Here is a 27,649-nt window from a genome sequence, read left to right on the forward strand (position 1 = left end):
CCGATGATTTTTTTGGACACTGACAGCCTTACGAAGCAGTGCTTTTATCTGGGCGTGTCAAAGTTTTCAGTTTAATAGACTGGCTGATCGCACTGATCTGTTGATGATTTTTCTTTTGGTGTTAAAGAAAAATGTGTAAAAACATCTATGAAATAAAGCAATAAAATATAGATATACAGATATACTACATGGATCAGATAACGTCTTATTTAAACCCTCTTCAGTGCTTTAGTTGCAGATATAGTGTGTCCTGAATTTAATTACTGTTGTACATAGGAACTACAAAACAATGTGTACCTTATTGGAGTCATAGTTTATTTATTATGGACTGAATGGTATCCATTTCAGTTTATCTTCATAGTCCATAGGACAATTAATGACACAAGCCAGTCCACACAATCCCAAACATCCATGATTTAGAGGCCTCTGTAGTTTTATTACATGTGATCTGTTTTTATTCCAGCTCAGGTTAATTATTGGACCTTCACTTTATTTAAAACGACAGTGAAACAAAAGAAACCCATAATGCCGACAGTTTGTTTAAAAATCTGGTTTATTTTGTTGTTATGTTTGAGAGACAATTGATATCACATTATTTAAGCAGCTAAAGATCAAGCACTGTTACAACCAAGACCACAAAGATGGTAAAAGAAAAAAGCGACATTTTTTTAATTTTACTCAGTTTAAAAGTTGAATCCAGCTGATAGAATATGACTGAGAGCATTTTGTCAGAATGGGTGAGAGTGTCATAGATCATGACTGTCACCACAGAAATGTTTCATCTAGCAGATTCAAACAGATCAGCCTCACTTAGCTAACTTAGTTAGTAGCATACAAAAGGAAGCCAGTGAAAGTGTTATAGTGGTTGATGTCGTCGCAGACGTTGCACCCTTTGAGCAGGTTCACGGTCACCTGGTCGCCGGCCTTCAGCTGCACGGCCGTAACGACGGTGTTGCTGTCTTCAGAGTCCAGACCATGTTGTTCATTGAGCCTGGCCACCATGTTGCTGTTGACCTGCAGACTGGCACAGGAAGCCAAGTTGGCTTTATTGCTGTAGACGGTGACGGCGAGGCTGTAGACGCCAGAGCGGGGAACAGTGAAGACGCCGGTTTGGACATTGTAGCCATTTCCCAAGTTAAGGAAGACGTGTTTGTAGGCGATGACAATGTCATTACTAAAAGGTCCGACGCAGTCCAAAGAATTCTGACTGTTCAGAGCGACGGAGAAGGCACTGCGGCTGGCTGGAGGTACAAAGAACGAGAAAAAATGTCAGATTAGCGGAATAAGAAGTGGATCTGTCGATGATCTGCACTGTTTCCAGGCCTGTGTGACTCACTCACCTCTCATATCGTTGAGGCCTGTCTGGGCTGTCATCAGCTGCTGTCTCATTTCTATAATGCTCATGTTAAAGTACATCTCTATGTAGTTCATGTTATTCTTCATTAGACAGCAGCCACACGACGTCTGGTCAGCAAGACACGCAGCTAAACACACATTAATATATTAGGTTGCAGATGTGAGCAGGCGGACACTAGGTGTTGACAGAAAGGGCAGATTCATTTGTTGAACCACTCCTCACCTGCGCTTAGATCAGGGTCTGAAGCCCGTACGTCCTGGGCAGGTCCATGCCAGGAATATTTGGTAACCTGACCGAAAACTGCATGGAGCAGACACAGCAGTACAATAGCTGGAAGGAATAAAAGAGCATGTTTTACTAAAACTCAGAATAAAGTCTGTTGCAATAAGATGACTTTGAACAGTGGTAATTTCTTTCCCTTTTTCAGTTTTCTGTGACAAGTAAATACAAGAGCTTCAAACTGGACTAAATCCACTACGTTTAAGTTGAAAAGTCATTCTTGTCTGTGATCTCCAGCCGTCTCCGTTCCAAAGATATGCCACTATCTTGTCTCACCTCTCATGCTGATGCTGATAAATGATGACAGTGCTCTTGAAGGATGAAATGTGTGTAGACTGATCTTGAGACAAGTGCCGTGGATATATATTTTCTCAGAGCCCCTCCCTTTCAGTTTTATTCCACCTCTTAAAACGTCGCTCCTCCTTGTTTTTGTTTTGTTTTAAATGTCCATCCCATTTGCCTTTATAAGCAACTTTATAGCTGAAGATTTATTCTTTTATCGCTAGGGGCTCTCATGTCTAAAATTCATACAGGAGCAGGCACACACTCTCCTGGGTTTTGTTACTGATGCCAAAAGGGTATCACCTATCAACTGCAATGAGGTGTTCCATGTGTTCATAAGCAACCGAACATGATTCACAGACCTGGTTATTTTTACAGAAATTGTACACTACACTGAGGGTGTTCCAGTGACCAGGTACAGTATATTGTGTTTAAGAATATGACAAATTTAAGAATATGACAAATTACCATAACATTTTGATTTTGGACCATGCCCCAGCCTCCATTACTCTCAATTTTAAAAAAAACTGGACAGCGCTCCTCATGGCGTTTTCGCCCATCTTTGTTAGCAGACGAAAAATTTTGTAAAAATATGTCAGTGAAAATCACAGAATACCTAGAGAATAATGATACCTCAGACGTCTCTGATTCCACCCTGTGGGAGACACTTAAAGCTGTCATGAGAGGCCACATTATCGCATATGAGGCGGCTTTGAAGAAGTCAAACAAGACACGATTGGATGAAATTGACTCTGAGCTCACACAATTAGAATCATTATATAGAAGCACAGGTAACTCTCAAACACTGAATAACATTCTGAATCTCAAATATGAGTATAATACGATCCTATCACGTCAGATTTGTGACCAGCTCCTGCGACTTAGGAGGCAATATTTCGAGGTTGGGGACAAACCTCACACACTTTTGGCTCGCCAGCTCAGAGGACAGCAGGCCAGTAGGGCTATCCACAAAATAAAATCTCACTCTGGAGTAATCTTAACAGATCCTAAACTGATAAACTCTCGCTTCAAAGAATATTATGAGGAGCTTTATAGATCTAAAGCTACAGGTGATGTGGATAATTGGTTAAATGACCTAAACACACCAAAACTAGACGACACCTCACGTGAAGCCCTAAATGCAGAAATATCCCCAGAAGAAATATTAGATTCTATTAGATCGATGCAAAACGGGAAAAGCCCGGGACCGGATGGTTTTGGCATTGAATTTTATAAGAAATTTGCAAATCAGATAACTCCAATTTTACATAGAATGTTTTCCCACTCAATGGAATCTGAAAGACTCCCTCCAACTTTGTATGATGCTAACATTTCGCTGTTGTTGAAACAGGACAGGGATGAAACTGAGCCTTCATCATATCGTCCAGTTTCCATGCTCAACCTAGATTTTAAGATATTCACTAAAATACTTGCAAATAGGTTAAATAAGTGTATAGAATCCATCATTCACACTGATCAGACAGGTTTCATCTCAAATCGATACTCCTTCTTCAATGTTAGACGCGTTATGGACATTATGTATTATTCTTTGGACAAATCTTCTAAGCAAACCATCCTGTGTCTAGACGCAGAGAAGGCTTTCGACCAGGTGGAATGGCCGTACCTTACGGGGGTTCTGGAAAAGTTCGGTCTCGGTCCATCCTTTATATCCTGGGTATGCATGATATACTTCCAACCAACGGCATCTGTTCTCACTAATCTGGATCGGTCACCCTCCTTCCCTTTGCAGAGAGGGTAACGGCAGGGGTGCCCCCTCTCGCCACTCCTCTTTGCATTGGCCATTGAACCCCTGGCAATTAGAGTGAGGGAACATGTCCTCATCAAACCTATAACGCTAGGTGGAGTTGATCATAAGATTTCTCTTTATGCGGATGACGTGGTCCTTTTTGTATCCAACCCGGAACAATCAATACCACATTTACTCCAACTTATCGACTCCTTCGGAGAGGTCTCCGGTTATACTATTAACTGGCAGAAGAGCGAGCTCATATCATTAGCTAATGACCTGGACCAACTATTCTTGTCGTCCACTCATTTTAAAATAGTCCCTGACTATGTGAAATATCTGGGCATTAAAATATCCAAAAAGCCAAGCGCCCTTTTTAAACTGAATTTCACAGAAAAATTGAACAAACTCAAGGAGAATATAGAAAAATGGAGAACTCTGCCTCTATCCTTGATTGGACGAGTTAATGCCATTAAGATGGTTTGGCTACCGAGATTTTTGTATTTATTTCAGAACGTTCCTATCTTTATTCCCAAATCTTTCTTTAAGCTTCTTGACTCCATCATCATACCGTTTGTTTGGGGGTATAAATCTCATAGGATCTCTAAAAGCCACCTTCAAAAACCAAGGGAATGTGGGGGCCTGGGTTTACCGTGTTTTTTGCATTACTACTGGGCGGCCAATGTTAGAGTTATGGTGTACTGGCAGTATGGCTTTGAGAGAGGGGACAGGTTCATCCCACCTCCTTGGTTAACCATTGAAAAAAGCCTAACGAGAAATACTTCTCTCCCTGCTCTCCTCTTCTCCTTCCCAAGGTCCTACAGGAAAGATCACTTTGTTCTGTTAAATGCTCAGAGGATCTGGAATCAAATCAGAAAATGTTGTGTGCTTCCAGACACCTCTGTAAACGCTCCAATCTGGCAAAACCATGACTTTTTACCATCTCTTACGGACAGAGCCTTCAGAGAGTGGAGCTGTAAGGGTATTGTTAGTCTAAAAGACCTTTATATTGATGGAAACTTTGGCTCTTTCGAACAACTGCAGTCCAAATTTTCTCTTTCAAAAGTCGACTTTTTCAGATACCTACAATTGAAACATTATGCTAGACAGGCTACTAAGTCACTCGGTTTACCACCTAAAAAAGATGCATTGCTCGAAGCCCTCCTGGGCCCCCCTGAAGCAAAACACCTGATCTCAGGGCTGGTTAGTTACTTCTCAAGTACCCTGGATTCATCTACTATTAAGATTAAACAAACCTGGGAAGATGATCTTGGTATTGAAATTGACAATGAATCTTGGGAGGAGGTATTAACAAACATTAAATCTTGCTCGATTAATGCTAGGCTTCAGCTGATCCAGTACAAGATAGTTCACAGATTACATTATTCTAAAACTAGATTACATAAAATTTTCCCTGATCTGTCTCCACTGTGTAATAGATGCAATGCAGCCGAAGGCTCTCTTGCACACCTTTTCTGGTCCTGCCCAAAACTACACAACTTTTGGTCTCTCATTTTCCAATGGTTTTCCTCTGCCTTTAACTTAATAGTAACACCTGACCCTGAAACTGCTCTGTTAGGACACTCTAATACTTTAAAAAAGCTGGATTATAAAATGCGTACTGCTTTTACTTTTGGCATGATGATTGCTAAGAGATGCATACTGAAAATGTGGAAGTCTGATTTAGCCCCCAAGTTTGAGACTTGGCAGAAGGAACTCATGAGCATTTTACATGTGGAGAGACTGAGATATGAACTTTCTGGTAATCCCTTGAAATTCTCCAGGATATGGAACCCAGTACTAGATCATATGACTGACCAATGATGCTCTCTTAACCCTTTTATCTTACTTACGCACCTCTCTGGTAAGATGAACAGTTGTACAGTGGAGCTGTTAGTACTGCTGTGACTTTCGCCCCCTTACTACTTTTTTATTTATTTATTTATTTTTTTTATTTTACATGTCTGTGTTATTGTTGGCCTTTTATTTTTATTCTCTTAGTTTATGTATTGGTCTTTGTCTTCTTGTTTCTTATTTGCTGTAATATTAATCTGAAAAATTCCATAAATAAAGTGTTAAAAAAAAAAAAAAAAAAAAAGAATATGACAAATTAAGAATCAGATTTGAAATCCACTTATACATCGTGCCAGTCATTCAACTCATTCAGGTTGCGAGTTGGAGCTGTATTCACTTTGTCATTGAGGGGGATTACATTGCAGACAAGGACCGAGCAAGGGTTTGCAACAATTCTTTATGGGCCCTGTGAAAGACTAGGCCTGGCTGAACTGAAATTGTGGCCTAAAAGAAGACTTTAACTAAAACTTACAACATCTTTACTACTTCTTGAGCTAAAACAGACTGGTGTTGGAATACAAACCAACCAGGCATAACATTATGACCATCTTCCTAATATTGTATAGGTGACTCATCAGAGAATGGACTTGGACCTTCAGAGGGTGTCCTGTGGTGTCTGGCAACAGAATATTGGGGGGGGGGGGGGGGGGCTTTGGGTCCTATGAGTTGAGGGGAGGGGCTTCTGTGGATCAGGCTTGTTCCAGTGCATCCCACAGATCAGTGTTCCTAAACCGTTTTTATGTGTGTGCCTGTTCCAGGCTGCATCCTGCTGGGGATGGCTGCTGCCATCAAGGAGTGTCATTACTATGGTGTGGGGGTGCCTGGTCTGGTCTATGTGGGGGGTACATGTCTAAGTAACATCCACACAAATGCCAAGTCCAAAAGTTTCCTAAGAGAACATCGAATTGTCAAAAGATGGTCAATGCCATTTACTTCTCCTGGCAATGGTTGTAATGTTATGCCTAATCAGTGTATATTTTTGTGTTTTATTGTGTATGTTTTTTTATTTGTCATTTTGCATGGAATGCTATAGAATTTCAAGTCACATAACTTTCCTGTTGCCATGGCTACGCTGTTGCAATGGCATCATGGCATTCTGTGACATGATGTCATCAAAGCCAGACAACTTGGTCAACCAGGTCTGACATCAAAGCCACTAGAGTGTCTTTGATGTCAGAAAAGTATAAACAGGACTTCAGAAACGTCAGAAATCATTTCATATTGTCTGGAAAGCCTACTTCTCACTAGAGCACGGTTGACCCTCAAGACGACATGGAAGCTACACGAGTTCAAACTCGCAGCAGTACTCTGCATCTAGGAAAATCCTGCAGTTTGTGGGAACTGCGCAAGTTGCGCAGATACCAACTCCTTTCCCACCACCGCTGGATTTCCTCTATGATTCCCAGTGAATCTGACACTGGGACATCTGGAGCACCGTTGATGAATGTGACGAGTAGGAACACCACCAACTACCGTCGTAACCCGGTTTCAGCTCCCAAGAAGAATTCTTCTGGTATGTTGGCAATGCGTAAAAATCGCAGGTACCAACTTCTTGCCCACTACCGAAGAATTTCAGATTCCACTGATGACGTATCCACGGCACAAGATGACGCTGGAACATCACAGTGCAAAGACTCTGGCAGCACCAACCCTACCACACCAGAGATGGAGGCCAGCTGCACCACCGCTGGACCTCTGGTAGAAGAGGAGAGAAGAACTATTACTTCACACCATCGAAGATACACCGGTTCTCTTCTCAGCAAGGATTCATCTGGTATGTGGGCATCCCGCAAACATCACAGGTACCAACTGCTTGCCCACTACCGGAGAATCTTTGATTCAGTTGATGATGTACCCATAGTACATGATCATGTTGGAACATGTCAGGATAACGATTTGGGCAGCACCATCACTAAAAGAAGACCACCATCTTCATTCTCTACAAAGGATTCCTCTGGTATCTGGGCACTGCGTGCACATTGCAGGTACCACCTGCTTGCCCAGTACCGCAGAATCTCTGATTCATTTCAAGATGAAGATGATGTGTCCATGAAACAAGCTAGTACTGGAGCCACTCAGGGCAAAGATCCAGGAAGCACCACCACTAGAGTGATGGATACAACAAGAACCTTCTCTGCCCACTACCGCAGAATCTCTTATGCAGTGGATTGTCAAGAAGATGCCAAGACTGGGATGGCCACTTCACAACAAGTGGTGAAGGTGCCGCGCAGATTCAATCCCCGCCGTCAGAGGAATTGGGATAACCACAACTTCTCTCATGGTGGGGCCCTGCAGCGCCATCCGAGGTACCAAAAGCCCATCCATGCAAGGCATAACAGAGCTGCCTGTCACCAAAGACGCCCACAGGCAACCTACTACCCACGTCCTTCACATGCAGAGGTTGCACAGCAGTGGCCAAGAGAACACATCTGTTGTCACTGCCAAAGTCATCTGAGGCAGCCCCAGTGGTATGACTGTTCCACCTACCAACAAACACAGAGGCCACAGAGACAACACAGAGGCAGATTCCATGGCCCACGCTGGAGACGTCGTCCTCACCATCCTCGGTCTAGCGGGCATCACGCCCAGCAAAGACACAATACTGATGTCAACAACATCAAAATCAAGAATGTCTCTGGCCCCCAAAGACAGAAAGAAAACAAACTGTCTAGGGACGACCATTCTTCTCCATCTTCAAGCTCTAAGCCATCAAGTCCTGATGACATATCGAGCTTGAGTTTGGCATACTCAAGTATGAACATTTGATGTGCATGAATGTTAGAATATGTTTCAATAAACAGAAATGAAACTGAAAATTAATCGTTCATTCATTATTCATGTTATGTGATTAAATATACATAGAATTAACCAAATGTTTTAATTTATTGTCATTTATATTTACTTAGGTTGTGATTCAACATATAATTAAAACTACGTTAAAGTGCCAGGTGTCAGCTAATCTTGTGATGGTAGGGTTGGAAATAGAGTCCAGCTGCTCCACTATCTATTAATAACTGTGAAAAATAACAATTTTATGATATAGTTACAGTTAAGGTGGCGGGTTTCACACACAATCATTCCACCTAATTACTTGAAGTATGTCAGCATATGTTTGGTTGAGCAGTTACTTTTTAAATGCCCCATTGTAAAAAAAATGGACAAACCACAAATTTCTTTTGTTAAATCAAGTGACAATGCTTTTATCTTTCCAGTGTGCTGTTGTGGAAATTAAAAGGAAATACCATACCATTATTATTTTCTCAAAATCCAGATTTATTTTCTTGTAATTTTACAGACCACATGTTTCCACACATAAAATCATGTCTGTAAAAAATTATGAGAACAAAGACAGATTATTCTGCATAATGTTAGGCAGGTGTGAATAAGCACAGAACATGGGCACAGGCATATAACACTGGATTTCTGATGCTTGAAAATCTTCAATTACCCCTCCCTAACTTAGTCAGTAGCATACAACAGGAAACCAGTGAAAGTGTTATAGTGGCTGCTGTCATCGCAGAGGAAACAGCCGATGGGCAAGTTGACAGCCACCTCGTCTCCAGCGTTCAGCTGAAGAGCCACTACAATAGTGGCGCTGTCCTCTTGGTCTTGCATATTTTTTTCTTTGGGCCCTGCCACCACGTTGCCATTAACCTGCAGGGAACCGCACGCCGCCAGAGTATTGCCAGGTGAGCCGGCGTCACTGTAGATGGTGAGGGCGAGGCTGTAGACGCCAGAACGGGGAACAATGAAGATGCCAGTGTCTGCACTGTAGCCATCTCCCAGGTTGATGAAGACATGTTTGTAGGCAATAAGCCTGTCATCACGGAAGGGACCAAAGCATTTCAAATTGGGTTCATTTGTTAGGGCGACAGAGAAGGCACTGCGGCTGGCTGCAGTTGCAGAAGGGAAGAAACAAATGTATTATAAACTTGCAGTTGGAAAAAGAAGGGATTATATTTGTGAAATGTGCAGTGAGGAGGTTAAGTGTTATCCACTCTCCTCTGGTTTGTGTTGTTTGTGCATGTGTCTCACCTCTGACATTGTTGAGGACGGTTTGTGTTTTCATCAGTTCTCTCTCCAGGTCATGGAGGGTCATGTTAAAGAACATCTTCATCTTGTGTATCTGCTGCTGCATCAGACAGCAGCCACATGATGCCTGGTCCGTAAGACACACTGAAGGCAAACACACGGTCACATAAACACGTCTAAGAAAGCATATAATAATAATTATAGTTTTAGATTAACATTATCTCTCACCATCTTCTGTGTTGAGATCGACGCCTCTGTTTTCTGTGTTGCCTGTGGGTCCGTTCCAGTTATAATTAAGAGCCTGGACGAACACTGCTTCCAGCAGACACAGCAGTACAATAGCTGGGAGAAGAAGAGCAAAGATATGTAGCACTAAACTTGGAAGGAAGCTTTTCAAAATCACTGACTCTTGTAAAAGTTCTCCACCTACATGTAACATCCAGCAATCCAGCAAGATTTCAAACATTCACAATCTACAGTTACAACCTGTCAATTCTAACAACTTTTTGCTTAGTAAATCAACTCTCACCTTGCATCGTGATGTTGAGAACTGATGATAGCTTCGGGAGGGTAGAGGACGAGGTAGACTAATGCAGGGTCAAGAGTTACAGCTATATATATATGTTTCCCAACAATTCTTTTCTTTTGGCTTTCAAAGACTCCTCCCTGTTTCCCCTATATGCATTCATACCTGTATACCTTCACTCTTTTCTTCATTGAGTGAGGGTCTTTAGAGACACACAGACATAGCCTCCGGGTCTTTGTTTTGTCAATGTAGGTCAGGTATCCTCACTCCTCTGAGACATGTTGTCCACATGGTTTGGGGTTCTCATCAGCACATTTAGATCTTTCCTCTGCGTTTCAAGTGCATGTTAGACTATATTGTGTAGCAAAGATAGAGTGAGATGCGTGGCACCGTACAAGTGGCATTGCCTTACAGTGTTTAACTACATGTTAACCACTGACATCGCAGTTTTATGTATACAAGCAGATTTGCCTAATCCCTCATGTAAGACAGATGTTTTGGACACAGAAGCATTGAAGGACACCGTGCCACCAGTGTTTATTGCATCTATTTAATGTGTCCAACTTTTTTAATCAGGGCAGGACACTACAAGCTGTTGCCTCCACATGTAAAATGAGAGCATCATTGTCCTCCTGTGAATAGTGTTGGATTACCAAATGGCACAAAGCAAGTTGCTTGTTTATGAATGTTTGAAGACTTTATGAAGACTCAGAAAATATTTTCTATCAGGCTGGGAAATAGGCTTTTGAGTCCAAATAAATTGTGACTTTTCATCGCAGGTTCATTGAAAGCTATGTAATCGTGACCATAAAATGAAACGTATTGACAAAAGACCAAAGAGGCTGACATAGTTTCCTAATCAGTGTGAGAGCATGACTACAGAGATAACTATGGAGGGAGCTTTACGCATCCAGGTCACTGAGCCATAGGGATCTAAGATAAGATCGGCAGTATACGGGTTACTACTTTAGTCACATAAGAAGGCCCAGAGAATTTACATGTTAAATAAATACTGAATCATTAACTATCCAAATTGATATAAGGTAAAACAAAAACAACAACAAGGCTTATAGATGAAATGAGCATTTATTAAGCTTTCACTTACAAAGAAATATTTAGAAAATTTGAATCACAAACTAAACTAATTTGCAAACCAGATGTTACTGAACACGTACAGGGCAACAACAGATTTACTTCACTATTAAAATTTCAGATGCGTCCAACCAGACAAGCAAGTCATATACACTCACTTGCCAGTTTATTAGGTACGTTAGCGAAAATGAATACATTCAACAGTCCTACATAACATCTTAGCTTAACGAAGGTTATGGTATTCAGCAAAAAACAAAAAAAAACCATAGCTGCTCATTCAACTGTGTTTTCAATTTCGAGGCTGTGGTTTGTAGTGCTATTGTGTTGAACTGACACATGTTTCTATGTTTCTGACAACCTCATTCTAATCAGTGGGTTAGGCTAAATTACTCAAACCCTTTAGTGTTTAATTCAATCCAGTTAATCAGCACCACAAAGTACATCCTCCAAAATTATCATACGGTTAAATTACCACCTTTCTGATGCTGTTTCAATGTAAACTGAACATTTATTCAGTCATTAAGGAGGATTTAGTGCTACTTTATTACTACTGTATTAGAATGCATTAGTTTTCACTGGTGTGCCTAATAATCTGTCAAATTAGTGTATAGAAAAAGCAGCAGTCAATTCATCATATACAACTCAGGCCAGTTGGCAAACAGTCACTGTAGCCCCTGCTCCTGCCCAGAACCTGAATCCTGGGTACAGAGGGCCAGTGAACTGTTCCTGGTGGTTGTGAATGAGGTTAGCCTGGTTGTTAACAATGCCATAAAAGGCCAGAACACCAGCATGCTGGTCCAAATAGATACCGATCCGTTTGGCCTTAGGTGAACCCAGCAGCTTTTCCTGGCCATTGTGCCAGAAGGAGAAGCCAGTCCCGGACCAGTAGAGGCTCCAGGACTGAGCATTATGGCCCAAGCGGCTCTTGTCATCAGAACTTTTGCGTTCCATCTCCTTATAGGCAACGCCGACAGTGACCTACATTGTGGGACAGAGAAAACTGGGTTAGGAAAAGAAGCAAATCATGCTGCCTGAACAATGAAAGGGAGTGGTAAGTGTAAAGTTTTATCTTTAGTACCTAACCTAATACGGATGTGAGTTAACAGGTATTTGTAATATTCAAAGATGCATACTAGTCTTGCACATACCAAGAAGAGTGTGAGATTAGACATACTGTTTTTACATCGGCTACTTTGGTGGATGGTAACACTTTCCTACCTACTCAAAGTGCTTTAAAGTCACAATATCACATTCACCCACCCAGTTACACAAGCTCACACACATTCACACACCAGTGCCAAGAACTGGGAGTAACTCAGTGTTCAGTGTCCATGCATACCCTCTGGACGACCCGCTCTACCCACTAAGCCACAGCTGCCCCAACTAACAACTAACAGCTAACACTCTCACGATGACTATACTAACATATTTCTATTTGGTAATTTGCCACTAAATGCAAAAAACAAAGAGATGGTCCCTAAATATGACTCTGCATACTGTATATTATGGAAGAAATGGCAAAACAAAATTGGATAGAAATATGGATATAAGCTTTCTTTGGCTTGACTGCCTGTTACCATGATACTTCTATGTTGCTCTGAAATTCAAAGAAGTCTCCTTCTGTGGATGGAGATTCCGTCCTAGGGTAGTATACAACAATCAGACACAACATTATGACCACCTTCCTAATACTGTGTAAGTCTACCTTGTGCCTCCAAAACAGCTCTGACACATCTGAGAATGGACATGGGCCTTCTGGCAACAGAATACTGTTAGTGGGGGCCTTTGGGCCCTATGGATTGAGGGAAGGGGTCTCTGTGGATCAGGCTTGTTCCAATGTATCCCACAGATACTTGATCAGTTTGGGATCTAGTGAATTTGGAGGCCAAGTCAACACTTTGACAGGATATTTTGGGGGACTCAGATCCTGACACCGTTTATCATGTTTTTTGAGTTGTTCCTAAACCGTTTTCATGTGTGTGTCTGTGTCAGGCTGCATCCTGCTGGGGATGGCTGCTGCCATCAAGGAGTGTCATTGCTATGGGGTGGGGGTGCCTGGTCTGGTCTAGGTGGGTGATACATGTCTAAGTAACATCCACATGAATGCCAGGTCCAAAAGTTCATTGTACTGTCACAAAATGGTGAATGTTATTTATTTCTATCAGTGGGTTTTAATGTTGTGGCTGATCGGTGTATATGTAATTTTACATAATATTCTAGAAAATATAGTTGACAGATTGCTATCAATTTATTGCATGAACCATACTTCTTCTTCATACGTCTATGGATTCACCTTATGGCCAGTCCACTCCACCTCCCAGTAGTAAGGGCTCCCTGCCAGGGCCTCTCTGCAGAGAACCTGCCTCCAGAACTGGAAGCGTTCAGGATGCTCTGGTGGGTTCAGGTTCTCAGGCCGCATGGTGGCCTTACGACCGCCATCTGACAGCAGCACGTGACGATACACCGTGTTGGGGTCCATGGTGGGTTCAAAATGAACTGGAGGAAGAAGATGGATTTTTAGTAAAGACTAGAAAACAAGAGTTGGATACTGTGGTCTATGTTCTGCTTTTTATAATGGAGTACTACAGACTCACACTTTAGCATCTCCTGTCTGTTTTTTGGTTCTGGACTCAAATGTGCCTCGGTTGTTACATGAGAAGCTAAGAGCAAAATGAGAAACAACAACAACAAAAAAATAAATCAGTACATTGTAAGTACAAGTAAGTCCTCCGTTTACTTGATTACCCACTCATGATTTATTTCATGGAATAAAAGTAGTCTACTATAACAGAGAGAATAAGTAGTGGAGTGACATGTAAAGGCATTTTGTACTAATGTATTTACCTTGACGACGAGGAAGGATGGGTGGAGGTGGGGCTGAGGCTTCATGTCCAGAGTGATGAAAAGAAAGGCAACAAAACAAATGGAAAAGGTAAATCAAAGAACATCCCAACTCCATGGCATCTAACATCAGCAAAATCATGTACTCTTGCAGAGTTTCTTATTCTTACCTTGAGGACCCACATGACCCACATGACCCACAGGCATTGGTGGCTTATGCCCTGAGCCAAGAAAAAAGTGTGCAATAAAATATTCCATCACATTTCAATCTTCAGGTCAAAGAGCATTTGTTTGATCAGCCACCAAAATACTGTATACTTATCCGCAAAGTAAATTACCTTGGCATCGTGGTGGCAATGGTGGAGGGTCCTCTAGAAAAGAGGAGGAGTTGAAAGAAACACATGTGGTCAGAAAACATTTGTTTTTCAGCTTGAACTCATTCTGTGCTTGTGTTGCACTATATGACCTGGAGGAAGCTACCTGTATTTTGAGTTGTCGCCTGACCAGAATTATCAGCTGGTGTTGAGGCTGTTGCTGCTGCACCATTGGGAGTTGAAGCCACAGGGTCAAGATTCACTGCAAGGAACAGAGAAAATTTGACAATCTGGAGAAGAGAAGAGAAGAGAAGAGAAGAGAAGAGAAGAGAAGAGAACCACAAACCTAATGTAACAATCTTGTCCAGAGTGGCTTTGCAAAGACCCTGAATTGACTCTTGCAGTTCTTTCATGGTTGAGCGGATGGAAGCTATCGCAGCCTCCTCCTTACTCAGCGCAGACTCTCCTGGGGCACCCATCTGACCCAGCGGCTCCAAGAGGAAGAAATTCTGGAGACGAACAAAAGTTACAAAGTTTCACAATTAAAATCAGCTAGTCTTGTAATTGTATAAATGATCTTTCAGAAAGACCCTGCCTCTCACTCGTTACCTTCAAGAAGCAGACGTCGTCCTGCATGTCAGCCAGTCTGCTCAGCTCCTCACTCCTCCAGTGGAGCTGGGCCACCTCCTGCTCCAGTCTGTGGATCTGCCCTTCAACCTGACTGCCTAAGGAGGACTCATGAGTGCTTAGGAGCTCACCAACCTGCGTGCCGGTTAGATCCACGTTCTTGGCTATCTCAGAGAATAAATCTGTGCTCTCCTTCTCGAGAGCCTGGACCAAGGCCTAAGAGTGTGGAGAGGAACGCAAAGATATGGATGGTGTGAAATAGCAGTACCAAGAATGAAGAAACATAACATGTCACAAACAAAACTACAACCAAGTAGTAAGGAATGGGGACTAAAAAGAAAGGATTCTACACCACTCATACTTCTACTTCTACTTACTTTGTGTTGACGGGCAGAATGTGGGAGTGTCTTAAGCTTCCTTTCAGTCTCCTGGACTCTCCTCTCTACTTCTGTCTTCATCTGAAGAAGCTCTTTCTACACACACAAACCCACACCATGATGTTATCCATCAGTGAGGATTTAATGAAATAATACAAAATATTTTTGCGTAGAAAAAAACAAGAGGAGGATGACCATTTCAAATGAGTGGCAAGAATACACAGACAAACATCAACTGTTGGTTGATTTACAAGTCCATCAAGTTTAACTACATTTTGGAAATGTTGCTCTTGCGCCAACATGGTTCTTCATCTACATGCACCTTATTTTTGACGTGACAAAGGATGTCGGGAAAGCCACACTAAAAACATTACTCTTCGATAATTCATATTACTACGATGATATACTTTCAGTGACATACCTGTCTCTCTTTTCTCTCTTCTTGTGGTTTGAGCACATGATGTCCCTTGTGTCCATACTGGCAACACATCTCACACACACTCTCTTTGTCATCATGGCAAAAAAGGTTGAGGGGTCGCACGTGTTGAGGACAGGGTCTGGCTTCCACTGTGGGAAGCTGTGGGTACACGCTGCCCTGTCGCTGCCCTCTGTGTGGCAGGACCTCCAGATAGATGGGCATCGACGGTGGGGCCGAGGTGGCAGCTGTGGCGGTGTTTAGCTTGAGGCTACTTGTTCTCAGCTTCTCCATAGCCTCCACTAGCAAAGTGCTCTTGGCCAGCGAGGGCCGAGGGTTGAAGACCTGCCTACACTGGGGGCAGCTGTACTGGCCCCTGCTGTCTCTCTTGTCCCAGTGGCCCTGGATACAAGCCAAGCAGTACGAGTGTCCACATGGTAGGGTGGCTGGATCCTTCAGGATATCCAGACATACTGGACAGGAAAAGCTCTCCTCTTCAGACCAGGCTGAAGCCATGTGGTGCTCGGTGCAATCGAAAAAGAGAATTTGAAGCAATAAAAAGATCCAACCTAGAACAAGTTACAGATACAGAATTACTTGTAGTGGAGCAGACTTTTTTTTAAAGCAAAGACACCCAAGGATATCAAGACCAAATGCCAGTTCAAATGAATCACAGGCTGCTAAAATAGCTGAAACAACGTAGGCTTGGCGTGGGACTGGTCAAACAGGTGAGACAAGGAGTTTCTTACTCTTATGTCACTGGTGTTTCCGGTTTGTCAAATCCTTTGGTTGGTCTCTGAACTAATGGAAACTTAAAGTCACTGTTTCAATGAATTCATCACCAATGGTTTCATATAATGTTTAAAAAATTACCCTGGCAAATTATATGATAGGCTTATGAGAAACCAAAGCTACTAAAACTCATCATTTAGTCTAGGAAGGAACCCTGAGTAGATGATACGCAGGCCAAACAAGACAGACTAGTTTTTCGCCTCTAAGGACATGTGATTGGGACGTTCCCCGTGATTTCACCACTAAATAATGTGCATAAACTGTTCCTTATCGCCTCCTCCCTCCGTTTATGCGCAGAAAGCTAATTCTTGTAAGACTTGTGAAATAGTCTTCTTGGCGTCGTCGCAGCGCAGTGAGGGCAACACTGACGCTTATGAAGCCACCCGCCGCCATATTGACCAATGATAGCCGGCTAGCTGCTGGGTGAGGGAGCCAGCTGCTGCTGATTCAACTTTCGAGGTGAGTGTTTACCCGCATTTAAATTATGTTTAACTTTTAAAACTGGAGTATTACCGTGTCATACGAGTTGGTGTGGGACATGTCGCTTAGTTGCCATTGGCCAAATCTAAATTCCAGCTTTGGTATTTGATGTCATTAGCTTGTTAGCTCTCTGTTTTGCTATGTTTATGCTAGCTGAAAGAGTTAGCCGGTTACTTAGCTCGCGCACACAACCCTCTTTTAAATTAAGATAAGATGTTGACTGCTTTTGTACCTGTGTTTCATGGCTTTATTTGGTGGCGGAGAAGCTACGGTGTCAATTTGTTTTTTTATTGGCGACACAGCTGACAAGTAACTACAGCACAGCAAGCTAGTTAACTAACAGCAGCAGCAGTAAATGGGCTAAAGTTGGACAGTGACTGAAAGGGACATATAACCTTTCACCTACTTAGGGAGTAACAGCTGAACTTGAGAAATGGAGAATTACTAAATCCCTAAAAGCGTTGGCCAATAGTCGAATCTGAGCTAAGATCAGCTGGGTTTCGTCCTGCCTTGTCTGCTTTCTATTCACTTTCTTAGATGTAATCAGTCCTCACCTACTCTGCAGGTAGTGATAGGTGGATTTGGTTCACCTAGCATGTTATCATTGTTATCATTCATACCAATGGAAACAACAAGTGATTTACTTTATGTTTCTGTTTTCTGTTACAGGATGTTTAGGGGTCCTCAGATCCTGTTTTGGTCTTGTCCCGCAAGGTCATTGCTGCTGCTGAGAGAGTCCCACCTTGCTGCTATCTCCGAGCACGTTGATGCTGGACGGCTGGGAGCAAATCATGTGAAAGAAAGGAGGAGATATGAAGAAATACATGACAGGAGCAAGGATGGGTCATCATTGCCCACAGAGACAGTCTGCTGTTCAACACAGCTGTCCCTTTCTAGGGCGGACCGTGACGGGTATCAGCCGAGAGGACCTTCATTTAAGAGTATCCTATCCAAAGACGTTTTGTTAAGCCATCTTCAGCCTTCAGAATCTGCAACCAAACAAGCGTCTGATCCTGTTAGCAGTAACTGGAACTGTTTAATCGACACAACTTTCAGTAAACGCTGGAGACAGCCTTGGGACTTTAGCCTGCCTTCTCTCAGCTGCACCAGTAATACTCAATGTAACCTTCTTCAAAGCCATTTACATCACAGGGAGCACTTTGTTAGACGTTTTAGCTTCTCAACAAATGCACTGCACATTTTAAGACACTTTCACAGTAGATCACAACCCCACAGTGACTGTTATCACCAAACCAGAAATGTTCATCAGGCTGCCCCTCGTGTGGCAGACACCTGGAGAGACTGCTTATCCCCTGAGAATGAAAACAGGTGTCGACACAGGCTCGTGCCCAACTTGAAGCTCTATGAGGCGGAAAGGGCGAGAAAAGAGGCAAGTCCGAACCAGGGGAGATGGGCATCAGTCCTGGTCTCTCTGTGCTCTGTTGAAGGGGAGCCTGCTTTCCTCTTCACCCTCCGCTCCAGCACCCTGAAGGGCAGGCACAAGGGAGATGTCAGGTGAGTGGGAAGCAAAAAAAACATGGTATCCTGTTTTCAAAATTGCATATTGGAGTACTGAATGTGGCCTCTTTTTTCCACCCCTCCTTTTTGTTATTGTGTAGCTTTGCTGGAGGAAAGAGTGACCCATCAGACAGAGATGTAGTGGCCACAGCATTGCGGGAAGCCAGGGAGGAGCTGGGTGTTAATGTGGCAACAGAGAGGGTCTGGGGCGTCCTGAAGCCTCTCAGGGACATGGTGAGTGACTGAGCGGTTTTATAACAAATATGACATTCGACTTTTTACTGTTTATATACCTGGGGTGGAGCAATGCTGCATTTTAAGAAATGATTTAGCTATTTGTTTTGATTGCTAAATTATATTTCATTATTATCCATTTAGAATGGTTTACAGTTACTGTAATTATGATTAAGCTATCATTTTATGTACTGATTATTTAGTACATAAAATAATGAATGAAAACTCTGAAAATATTCTTTTTACAATTTTATATAAAACGGCGAGTCCTCACATTTTCAGAACTGTTCACACCATATTTATTTATTTAAAAAAAAATAAAATAAAAAACATGTCTCATTCTGATGCTGCGGTGTTCTGTGTGACTCTCCAGTCAGGGATGATGATTGCTCCCGTGCTGGCCAACCTCGGCCCTCTAGAAGATTTGGCCTTCAAACCAAACCCCGGAGAGGTAAAGTCATCCTATGTTTTATATCTGCTTGAAATTGTTTTGTACTTGGTGATTGTATGTTTGTGAAATCTTGCTAGAGTCACTACTGCCCTCATATGCAACAGAGGCTTTCTATGATCATTTTACCTACTTTGACCAAATGATCTGTTTGAAGTTTTATATTGTCAAAGAAGTTTGATTGCAGTTGAGCTCCTTTTTATTGTCTGTTTTTCTTTGACAACTTTTTAAACTAGCAAAGTAAATTTACACACTAACAACTACAAAAAATGCATCTATTTCAAACCATTATAATAAGTGCTTTGTTTGTCTGGCCCCTCCCGCAGGTGGAGGAGATCTTCACCTTGTCCTTGTCCCACTTATGCAACCCTCAGAACCGCGGCTACACACACTTCCGCACCGGAGACAAGTATGGGTACACACTACCAGTGTTTCGAAATGGAAAACATCGAGTGTGGGGCCTGACTGCTGTCGCCCTCGACCATACCCTAAAACTTATTGTCCCTCCATAACGGCTCAGTCACGCACTTTTAAGGTTCACATTCAACTGTTGTGTAGCAAAATCCAACCAGGAATCACAAAACATTCACCCGTCTATTATATATTTCTTCTCTGGGTTTATTATGAGAAAGCTATCTCCTCTTGTGCACTTTCTGAACCTCGGATGGTAAATAATCTATTGACTAGTTTAGGTGTAAGATGGAGGCCAGCCGCATTGATGACAAATAAAGTAACTACATCTAATGGCTGAGCCATTGCTCATACTACCTGATTGATTCTCATTTGAATACGTATTCAACACTTATTTAATTTTAAAATACAAAATCTTTTAATTAAATTTCAGTTTTCCTGCACCAACAGTTAGCCCTTCGGTTTTTAATAAGTAAAGTCAGCGAGTACTTAGTCTCACATGGCTGTGACATGAGACTTGAGTTTGTTGTATTTCATCATGTCAGGTCAGAAAAGCACAGCCATAACCATGACTTCCAGTTTGATTCAGCCTGTGCGTTCCTCATGTGGTCTGACACTAGAACAGATCTGGACTGTTACAAACACTATAAAATAGAAGCACACTGTGAAGGTTTGTTTTGTTAAGAACAATGCAATGAAGTTTGTGTTGAAAGTATTCTATTCTCTCTGTATTGTTAAATCAGTTTACTATTTTACATGATTGACATTGAACCAATAAATAATGGAAAAAGACAACTGAGAGTACATGTTGATTCCTATTGGAGATTAAAAGCTTTTATTTTGCTTCCCTTATGATTGGTCTGCTGACCACCAACCAGAGGGCTCCTACCCTTTGGCAAGTCATGACGTCCTATGGTACTTTTGCGAAGTTAGACATACAATAGCCATGCAACACACCATTCTCATAGAAAACCATTGAAAACCTGAATTAAAAATAGGTGTGCTAATGTTAGCAGCTGTGCTGATGTTGGCAGACACTGGAAAAATGACTAGTCCAGTCACTAGTTTTTCAGTTTTCATATATATATATATATATATGTATATATTTCCTCCACTGAACCCATAATTGTGGACTGTACGTTTTTCGTGATTTTTTTCTTTGCTTTTTTTTTTCCCTTAAGAATCACAATTACAAGTTTTAATGCCTACTTGGTTTACAGGTGTTCATCATTTTTGTATAGGAATGGGCCCCCACACTGCTTCTGTTTGTGTAAGCTAGCAATACTAACATAGGAAGTTGGGACTCGACAAGGGGTAGGAGTCCTCTGATTGGTGGTCAGCAGACCAATCAGAAGGCCAGCAAAGAGTCATTTAAACGACCATTTCAACCCATTTCATATCCTTAACATCTATTTCAAAGGTGTCACTTCAAGTCCAATGTATTCAGCACATGCATTATGTGTCCTTCCAGTCGGTGAATACTTGGCTGCAAATCAGTGTTTTTCTGGAGGAACAGTCCTGGATCTGTCGCACTAACATCACAACTTAAATGCGCTGCAACTGTTAAAGCTTTAAGGCAGCGAACACTCCATGGGGTCCTGTGAGTCAGGTAGAAGGTGGCAGTTGAAGGGCCAGCTGAAGGAGAAGAGATCCAGGGCTTGGCTGCACTGCTGCTCGGCCGAGGAGCAGACCGAGCGGCAGGGCTGCAGGACGCCACCATGGGGGCTGCACAGGGGGAAAAACATCCCACACACAAGCCGCTGTAGAGGCTCGAAGCACGCCAGCTCCATCAGCACCTGGAGAACCAAACGGAGAGATAAATTGTTTGGCTCAAAAGAGTGGAACTTTTTGAAGGCGAAATAGATAAATTATGAATGTAACTTTTACCCGATACTGTCGTAGGAGGGTGGCAGCTTCTCCCTGGTCAGAAATAGATAGCCAGATGTTGGGGAAGGAGGTGAGGTTGTAGCTGAGTCCCTGACACATCTCTTCCTCTATGAACTCGCAGGATGAAGCTGGTTTCAGGGTGAGGGGAAAACATTAATGTACACCTATTAAACTAGAATAACTTTCAGGACTGACAGGATAGTCAATACACAGATAAGAAATATGACACAACTGGAAATGACAGCAGTAACGTTTCTATCTTCTGTACTTTTATTCTAAGAAGCAATGTGCAGTTGTTTCCACTCCTCTAATTCAACAACAGATTTCCTCCTGCGTCGTCTCAGTGGCAGTGGAAACAAAACGCTGCTGCCTCCGATCGAGGTCAGAGATAACATGCACTCACTGAAGGGAGGGTAGGTGGAGTTGCCACAGTGCTGTTCGTCTTCTCCGTCGGGACAGTCGTTCCATCCATCGCACAGCCACTGCAGCTGAAGACACTCGCCTGTTCTGCAGGCGAACTGGCTGGGACCACATGTCCCTTTTAAAAATATAAGTACGAGTTTTATAGAGGTTTAGAGGAGATCGTGATAAAAGGAAAAATGGAATTTAAGGAAAACGGCTTGAAAAGAATAAATCTAGGCCAAAGAAGCTGGGAGAAAAGATGGAAGATGGTCAAAAAGAGATAAGGAGGGAGGAAACGTAAAAAGAAAAGATCCCAAGTAAAGCTGCAGTACTTTGATTAAATATGGATTAGCTTTACAAAGATAAAAACTCACTATCCAGTACAGACACAGCCTGGTATGTTGCGTTGAAGCCGCTGTCGGCCACTCCCTCATCCGCCACAAACACCACAGTCATGTGGGGGCCAGAGGAGGTCAGGTCAGGTGGGAAGGTGGTACCACAGAACCTGACAAAACAAAACAAAAGTTGCTTCAGAAAACTGGTTGTTATATAACTCACATAAAAGAAGGCACCCATTTATCCTCAGGTCTTACCGTCCCAGCACTCTTCCAGCTCCTGTGCTCACGCTGTCGTGCACCTCCACATAGTCAAACTCACACACGTCCTGAGTCTCCAGACTGAAGTTTCTGAAGCTCAGTGTGATGACATGACCCTCGTCGACAGATATGTGCCAAATACACAGCTGAAAAATGCAAGATTAATGAAATGACACAGGTGCCCCTGTCCTCTCATTACCAGGGTGGGAGAGTGTTTGGGAGGTTAATGTTGTTCTGAATGTACCTGCTGGTGAGGATAAGGCCTGGGGTGGTTTGGACTTTCCACATAACCGTACGGCCCAAACCTCTGCCCACCACATTCTGTAAAATAAGGAGAAAAGTTCACTCTTGAGCCCTTGGGCCTTTTCTATAGTGTTTGATTTCCGTTTTCAGTTTCTCACCGTTATGTTTCTGGCTGCAGTTTGCCTCATCCGTTTGGTCGTGACAGTGAGGATGACCATCACACAAGGACACGGGCAGCAGACAGCGACCACCGTCACACATGAACTCCTCTCTGGAGCAGCTCTCTGAGAAAACACACAGACTGACACATGCGTATGGCTGCAAACGGACCTGACAATGCCTGTACGTCCACATGCAGACTACTACACTCACTGTGTCCGGGCGGTATGGCCCTGTACTGCGCTGTGAAGCCGTTGCCTGCGATGCTGCCATCGGAGCGGAAGGTGACCCACACCGTGCTGCTGTTTGTGTTGACTGTTGGGGGAGCCATGTTTCCACAGAACCTGTGGGAGAGAAATTTATTCAGATAATCTTTTATTTTCTCCCTCTCTCCATTACAGCTTTGGACTGAACTTTGAACACTGCAACTATAAATTCTCAACAGGATTTGTGAGAAGGACTTACGTATTATTTTTAGTATTTCATGAATCACGTTACGACACTTTCCAAGAATGTAAGTAAATAAGCAAAAAGGTCAAACTCTTCTCATGAAATGAAACTTTTACCCAGAAGTGCTCTTCAATTATACACAGACTTTTAGCGCCATCTACCAACAATCTGAGGCAACAACATCATTTTTCTGACGCTAGGAAGGACAATGTTGTTTGCAGGAATACAGAGGTCCTACATGCAAGCAGAAGCAGGGCGTTTTAAGGAGAGTCAGTGTAGTGTGGGACTGTAAGGAACTATTTTGTCAGTATCGCCAAGACCTGACTCACCTGGTGACCACAGAAGTCTGCTCTTTCTGCTCCTGTACCTCCAGCCAGTCAAACAGACAAGGAGATGGTCCCTCCACCATCAAAGAGGAAATATGAATCTGGACCAAGGAGGGGGGTGGGACCCGGATGACCCACACACACAGCGAGTTGGGGGGGTAGGAGCCGGGGTGGTTCGGAGAACTGAAACTGCCTTCAGAGTCGGTCAAAACGCCTCCACAACCTGAGAGGCAGAGCGGAATGCCTTAAACTGAAATCGAAAACGATAAAGCATAATTTGTGCTTGGTGAGGGCAGACCTACTTGTATCAGACAGGGGGATTCTGGCAGGCTGGGGCGCAACTGTACTGTCCGCTTGACCTCTGTTGGTCGAGACTGTTGGTAAAGTATGGGACGTTCCATCTCCTGCACTCTGTGGGTCTGGAGTGCTGGTGGACAGCATCTGATCCTCCACTGCTTGGCCTTTTATCTCTAAATGAGGAAAAAATAAATAATAGAAATCTCTTCTCTCCTCACAGAATTTTTTATTAACGTACAATAGATGGCATCAGTAATGAGATTAGAATAGTTTTCTCCTATTTATCAACCTGTCCAGTAAAGGCGCATCTGCATTGGTAAAATGATGCCACTTCACCTCACACACACATGAACAATCAGTATGGAATATGGGTTTCTAAAATCAATTAGTTTGTGTTATTTCTTTATTGTTGGCTGTTTTGAGGTATAGCCAATACTCACGTGTGAGAATGAGGGCCAGCGCCAGTCCGAGGGCTGCCAGCAGGAGCAGGGCAGAGACCACCACCACCACCCCCCAGCTACTACCCGGCCCCCGTAGGCGCATCACGCAGACCCCAAACAGACCCCAGCCAAGGCCTGAATCACAAAACACAAACATACATTATCTCATGGGCGTGTAGTTGAACAAAACGTCTAAACCTTAATGACCTTAAGCCTCTGGATAATTGACTTTTTTTGTTTTTATTTAACACTTGCTGCTATTGAAACAGAATCATGTGTGATGTTCACTTGCTTTAATGACCGTACATCCATGTCCCTTCCAAAGCTGGGACAAAATATACCTCTGAATTATCAATTCCTCTACAATGACCTAAAACGAAACCTAAAAACTGGTTGTGCAACCAGACAAAATCCTTCTGTCACTTTGTAGTTCACATTTCAAAACTGAAACAACACGTATTAACCCTTAGAGTCCTGAACCTATTTTGGCCGTTTTTGAATACTTTTGATTTTGTCTTCATGTACCACATTACAAAATGTTTACCATGCCCATGTTTGGTATCATTTTTTTCAGCACAACATTTCCTATATGATCTGACTATTATTTTTTCACTTCGACATATTGTATCAACACATTTTGCCAAAAAATACACAAAACACATAAACTCCGATTTTAAAAATTATATTAATATAAATTAATTTCTTAATATCCAAAGAACAAATGCTAAAATAAAGGATCTTCTTTCCTCATAATGCAGCCGTGTAGTATTTTTCATTGAACTGTCCCTGGCTGACAAATCAAACTCCAAGTCCAAGCTGTGATTTTTGAAAACTTAAATACATACTATAAATATGAAATTTACATAAGACATGAATTATGCTCTTTTCACAGCCTCACATTCAGCCATAGTAGAACTAATATATACACACAACAGCACCTTTAGTCCTCATGCAACCACATTTGATCATGATAAGCATATTTACATACACTTATTTTTTTACAAAGAAAGTTGAACTCTATACACATACACACACTAATACATGTAGACGGCAGCAAGACTCACTCGCTGCTGGCGGTTTGATTGGTTCAGGAGTTGATGAGGACGTCCTGAACCCCTCCACCCTCTCCTCTCTCTCCCCCTCGAGTTCGAAGGCGGGGTTGCAGAACACATTCTGTGATGAGACGAACAAGCTAAACTTAATGTAGTTTCTGACAAAAGATTTGCACACAACTTGTTGATTGAAAAGCAATTTAACGTCAAAAACAGAATATTCTGTCTCTTTCATTTAAACACACGCAGCTTTATTCTGTCTTTGGTGACCATGACTTGTAGTTGCTAAGTTAGACCATTGCAGACATTCATGTCAGCTTGCAAAATATATTGTTTATGTCACAGTCCACTCGCTCTCATTCAGGCAATCTAATGATATTACTACACTTCATCACCTTTTAAGTTGCTATGTTGGTTCTCTTCTATCTCTTGTGTTGTCACAACTCCTGAGGGAAATGATCTGACTCATTTGTAGCTAAATACTTCCCTGTGTTCACCAACTAGTTGCTTGTCGTTTGTCTTTTGTTTTGTGCTGAGAGTGTGGTCTTTAGAGCTTCTTGTATGTGCTACGTGCTGTTGCCTGAAGCAAAGAGAGAGAACCTGAACAGGAGGGTTGCAGGACAGCTAAATGAGCTGAAAGTGTGAAAAAGGTCTATATGTCAGCACTGTCACCTCACAGCAAGAAGGGTTGTGGGTTCAAATCTGCCAGCTGGCTAGAGCCTCCCACATTAGAAAGATTCTGTATTGGCTGTAGATGTGAGTGGTTTGTTTGTCTGTCACATACTGGCAACCTGTCCGGGGTGTAACCTGCTTCTTGCCCAATGGCAGCTGGAATAGGCTCCAGCCTACGCAAATCCCCGAAGGGCAGGGGTGTCAAACATTTTGGCCTGTGGGCTAAAACCGGCCAGCCAGAGGGTCCAATCTCGCCCGCGGGCTGCATTTCAGAAAACAGTAACTGTAATTTTTCAATAAAATTGGCACCTATTCCTAATTTGTCCATAATTGCACATATCTTTCTTAAAATGTTTCTGGTTGTTTATAAAATGTTTTGTAACAGGGTATTATCATAATCTACTTATATTTCCTTGCACAAAAACAAAGGGAAAAATCTGGAGTTGTCATTAATTATATGCTATGATGTCATTATGTTACTGGTCCGGCCTGCTCGAGATCAAATTGAGCTGTGTGTGGCCCAGATCTAAAATGAGTTTCAAGAGAATAAGCGGTGATAGATTTTGGTCAATGGATAAATAAGAGAAATAGGTAAATTTCCATCCTAAAAATACTACAACATCTACACCAGTGAAAATGATTGTAAGCGGCCTTGAGCTGGGCTTGTTTTGTCTAACTTAAATATTAGATTTTGTTGTACTGTTGTTGTTACAGATTAAAAAAACCTGAACCACCACCATAAAGTTGGGGTTGTGGGGCCTAGTACGTTAGTTAAGGCCTACACAAGTGAGACTAGGAGAGTTCCATGAGACTTGGAATTCAACTACATGTCAAATTCAAAATGTCACTTTATATCTTCTTCATCTAAAGTGTATTACCATGATTCAAATTTAAACTTCCCCTCTCACCTTGTAAATATCTGAGGTGTCTGAGTACACAGCAACTTGGCTGAGGTCAGACATCTTTAGTCAACTGCCCCGTCTCTAGGGACTCTGATCAGCGCTCCTCTTGGTGCTGTAGTGAAAACGTCCAGGATGAAATGTTGAAGAGAGGGAATTTTAATGGTATTTTCCTGAGTTTTCCTACCATTGTTCACTTCTTGCTTCGACTGTAAACCTCCACTGTAGTTGTGAGAGCCCGCAGCCCCGAGTCCTACCGCACAGTGCACTTCTTTGTTGGAAATCCATCGACTTAATCCAGGTCAAAGTGAGAAATATGAACACAATATAATTCCAATCAAAGACTTTTCAGATTTATGTTAAAATATCCGTGTTTGCTGCTGTTCTCTGCCCCTTTTTTCTCCGGTTCAGCTTAAAAAAAATTAACCTGCGTATGCCTTGCTTTTTGAGTGTGTGTGACTGCCTACTAAAGAGTTTTAGAAACTCCTTCACAGTGCTGTGCAAAGCCGAGTCAGCTGAGAGGACTGAGCCCCCGAGGAGGACAGAGGACAGGGAAGGACCGAGGAGGGGTGAGGGGTGAGGGGTGGAGGTGAAGGTGGG

The 27,649-nt window shown here is 42.5% G+C and overlaps 4 protein-coding genes and 1 pseudogene across 6 annotated transcripts; 1 reads left to right on the forward strand and 4 right to left on the reverse strand.

The window, feature by feature from the left end:
• Window positions 1–270: 270 nt before the first annotated feature.
• LOC311498328 (complement C1q-like protein 2) lies at window positions 271–2,006 on the reverse strand. Its single transcript, XM_084558860.1, has 4 exons — window positions 1,913–2,006; window positions 1,580–1,687; window positions 1,341–1,484; window positions 271–1,241 (listed from the first exon to the last, which is right to left on the reverse strand). The coding sequence occupies exons 1-4, from the start codon at window positions 1,917–1,919 to the stop codon at window positions 820–822; spliced, it is 681 nt and encodes a 226-aa protein (XP_084414986.1). The 5' UTR covers window positions 1,920–2,006; the 3' UTR covers window positions 271–819.
• Window positions 2,007–8,857: 6,851 nt separating this feature from the next.
• On the reverse strand, window positions 8,858–9,750 carry LOC311497786 (complement C1q-like protein 4; annotated as a pseudogene). The gene has a single exon. The product of its transcript is annotated as a complement C1q-like protein 4 (transcript).
• Window positions 9,751–11,154: 1,404 nt separating this feature from the next.
• ftr86 (finTRIM family, member 86) lies at window positions 11,155–16,794 on the reverse strand. Its single transcript, XM_084559232.1, has 12 exons — window positions 16,493–16,794; window positions 15,750–16,312; window positions 15,329–15,424; window positions 14,934–15,167; window positions 14,671–14,833; window positions 14,491–14,586; window positions 14,349–14,381; window positions 14,181–14,231; window positions 14,014–14,052; window positions 13,764–13,829; window positions 13,463–13,665; window positions 11,155–12,147 (listed from the first exon to the last, which is right to left on the reverse strand). Exons 2-12 carry the CDS (start codon window positions 16,257–16,259, stop codon window positions 11,812–11,814), a joined length of 1,827 nt encoding a protein of 608 aa, XP_084415358.1. The 5' UTR covers window positions 16,260–16,312; window positions 16,493–16,794; the 3' UTR covers window positions 11,155–11,811.
• Window positions 16,795–16,882: 88 nt separating this feature from the next.
• On the forward strand, window positions 16,883–20,425 carry nudt8 (nudix hydrolase 8). Of its 2 annotated transcripts, XM_084559235.1 has the most exons (5): window positions 16,883–16,994; window positions 17,685–18,530; window positions 18,635–18,767; window positions 19,141–19,218; window positions 19,542–20,424. In XM_084559235.1, the coding sequence occupies exons 2-5, from the start codon at window positions 17,686–17,688 to the stop codon at window positions 19,725–19,727; spliced, it is 1,242 nt and encodes a 413-aa protein (XP_084415361.1). In that variant the 5' UTR covers window positions 16,883–16,994; window position 17,685; the 3' UTR covers window positions 19,728–20,424. The 2 variants fall into 2 exon arrangements, with proteins under 2 accessions (XP_084415361.1, XP_084415360.1); XM_084559234.1 differs by lacking the exon at window positions 16,883–16,994 and having other exon boundaries at window positions 17,486–18,530; window positions 19,542–20,425.
• A 328-nt stretch (window positions 20,426–20,753) lies between these two features.
• mfrp (membrane frizzled-related protein) lies at window positions 20,754–27,365 on the reverse strand. The gene is made up of 13 exons (XM_084559233.1): window positions 27,059–27,365; window positions 25,491–25,599; window positions 24,427–24,561; window positions 23,992–24,159; window positions 23,693–23,912; window positions 23,127–23,257; window positions 22,913–23,038; window positions 22,756–22,832; window positions 22,509–22,657; window positions 22,290–22,420; window positions 21,917–22,051; window positions 21,514–21,641; window positions 20,754–21,422 (listed from the first exon to the last, which is right to left on the reverse strand). Exons 1-13 carry the CDS (start codon window positions 27,110–27,112, stop codon window positions 21,198–21,200), a joined length of 1,788 nt encoding a protein of 595 aa, XP_084415359.1. The 5' UTR covers window positions 27,113–27,365; the 3' UTR covers window positions 20,754–21,197.
• Window positions 27,366–27,649: the final 284 nt, after the last annotated feature.

This window comes from Chelon labrosus (assembly GCF_963514085.1).
Source record: "Chelon labrosus genome assembly, chromosome: 13".
NCBI lineage: Eukaryota > Metazoa > Chordata > Actinopteri > Mugiliformes > Mugilidae > Chelon > Chelon labrosus.

Coding starts and splice junctions, on each gene's coding strand:
- LOC311498328 (XM_084558860.1), bottom strand. Junction 1,485..1,579: donor AGACCCTGATCTAAGCGCAG/GTGAGGAGTGGT, acceptor ATGTGTGTTTAG/CTGCGTGTCTTGCTGACCAG. Junction 1,242..1,340: donor AGGCCTCAACGATATGAGAG/GTGAGTGAGTCA, acceptor TTGTACCTCCAG/CCAGCCGCAGTGCCTTCTCC.
- ftr86 (XM_084559232.1), bottom strand. CDS start 16,259: ATGGCTTCAGCCTGGTCTGAAGAGGAGAGCTTTTCCTGTCCAGTATGT. Junction 15,425..15,749: donor AAGAGAGAAAAGAGAGACAG/GTATGTCACTGA, acceptor TTGTGTGTGTAG/AAAGAGCTTCTTCAGATGAA. Junction 14,834..14,933: donor ACGACGTCTGCTTCTTGAAG/GTAACGAGTGAG, acceptor GTTCGTCTCCAG/AATTTCTTCCTCTTGGAGCC.
- nudt8 (XM_084559234.1), top strand. CDS start 17,611: ATGTTATCATTGTTATCATTCATACCAATGGAAACAACAAGTGATTTA. Junction 18,768..19,140: donor TGAAGCCTCTCAGGGACATG/GTGAGTGACTGA, acceptor GTGACTCTCCAG/TCAGGGATGATGATTGCTCC. Junction 19,219..19,541: donor TCAAACCAAACCCCGGAGAG/GTAAAGTCATCC, acceptor CCCCTCCCGCAG/GTGGAGGAGATCTTCACCTT.
- mfrp (XM_084559233.1), bottom strand. CDS start 27,112: ATGTCTGACCTCAGCCAAGTTGCTGTGTACTCAGACACCTCAGATATT. Junction 23,913..23,991: donor AATCCCCCTGTCTGATACAA/GTAGGTCTGCCC, acceptor TCTGCCTCTCAG/GTTGTGGAGGCGTTTTGACC. Junction 22,833..22,912: donor CTGCAGCCAGAAACATAACG/GTGAGAAACTGA, acceptor CTTATTTTACAG/AATGTGGTGGGCAGAGGTTT.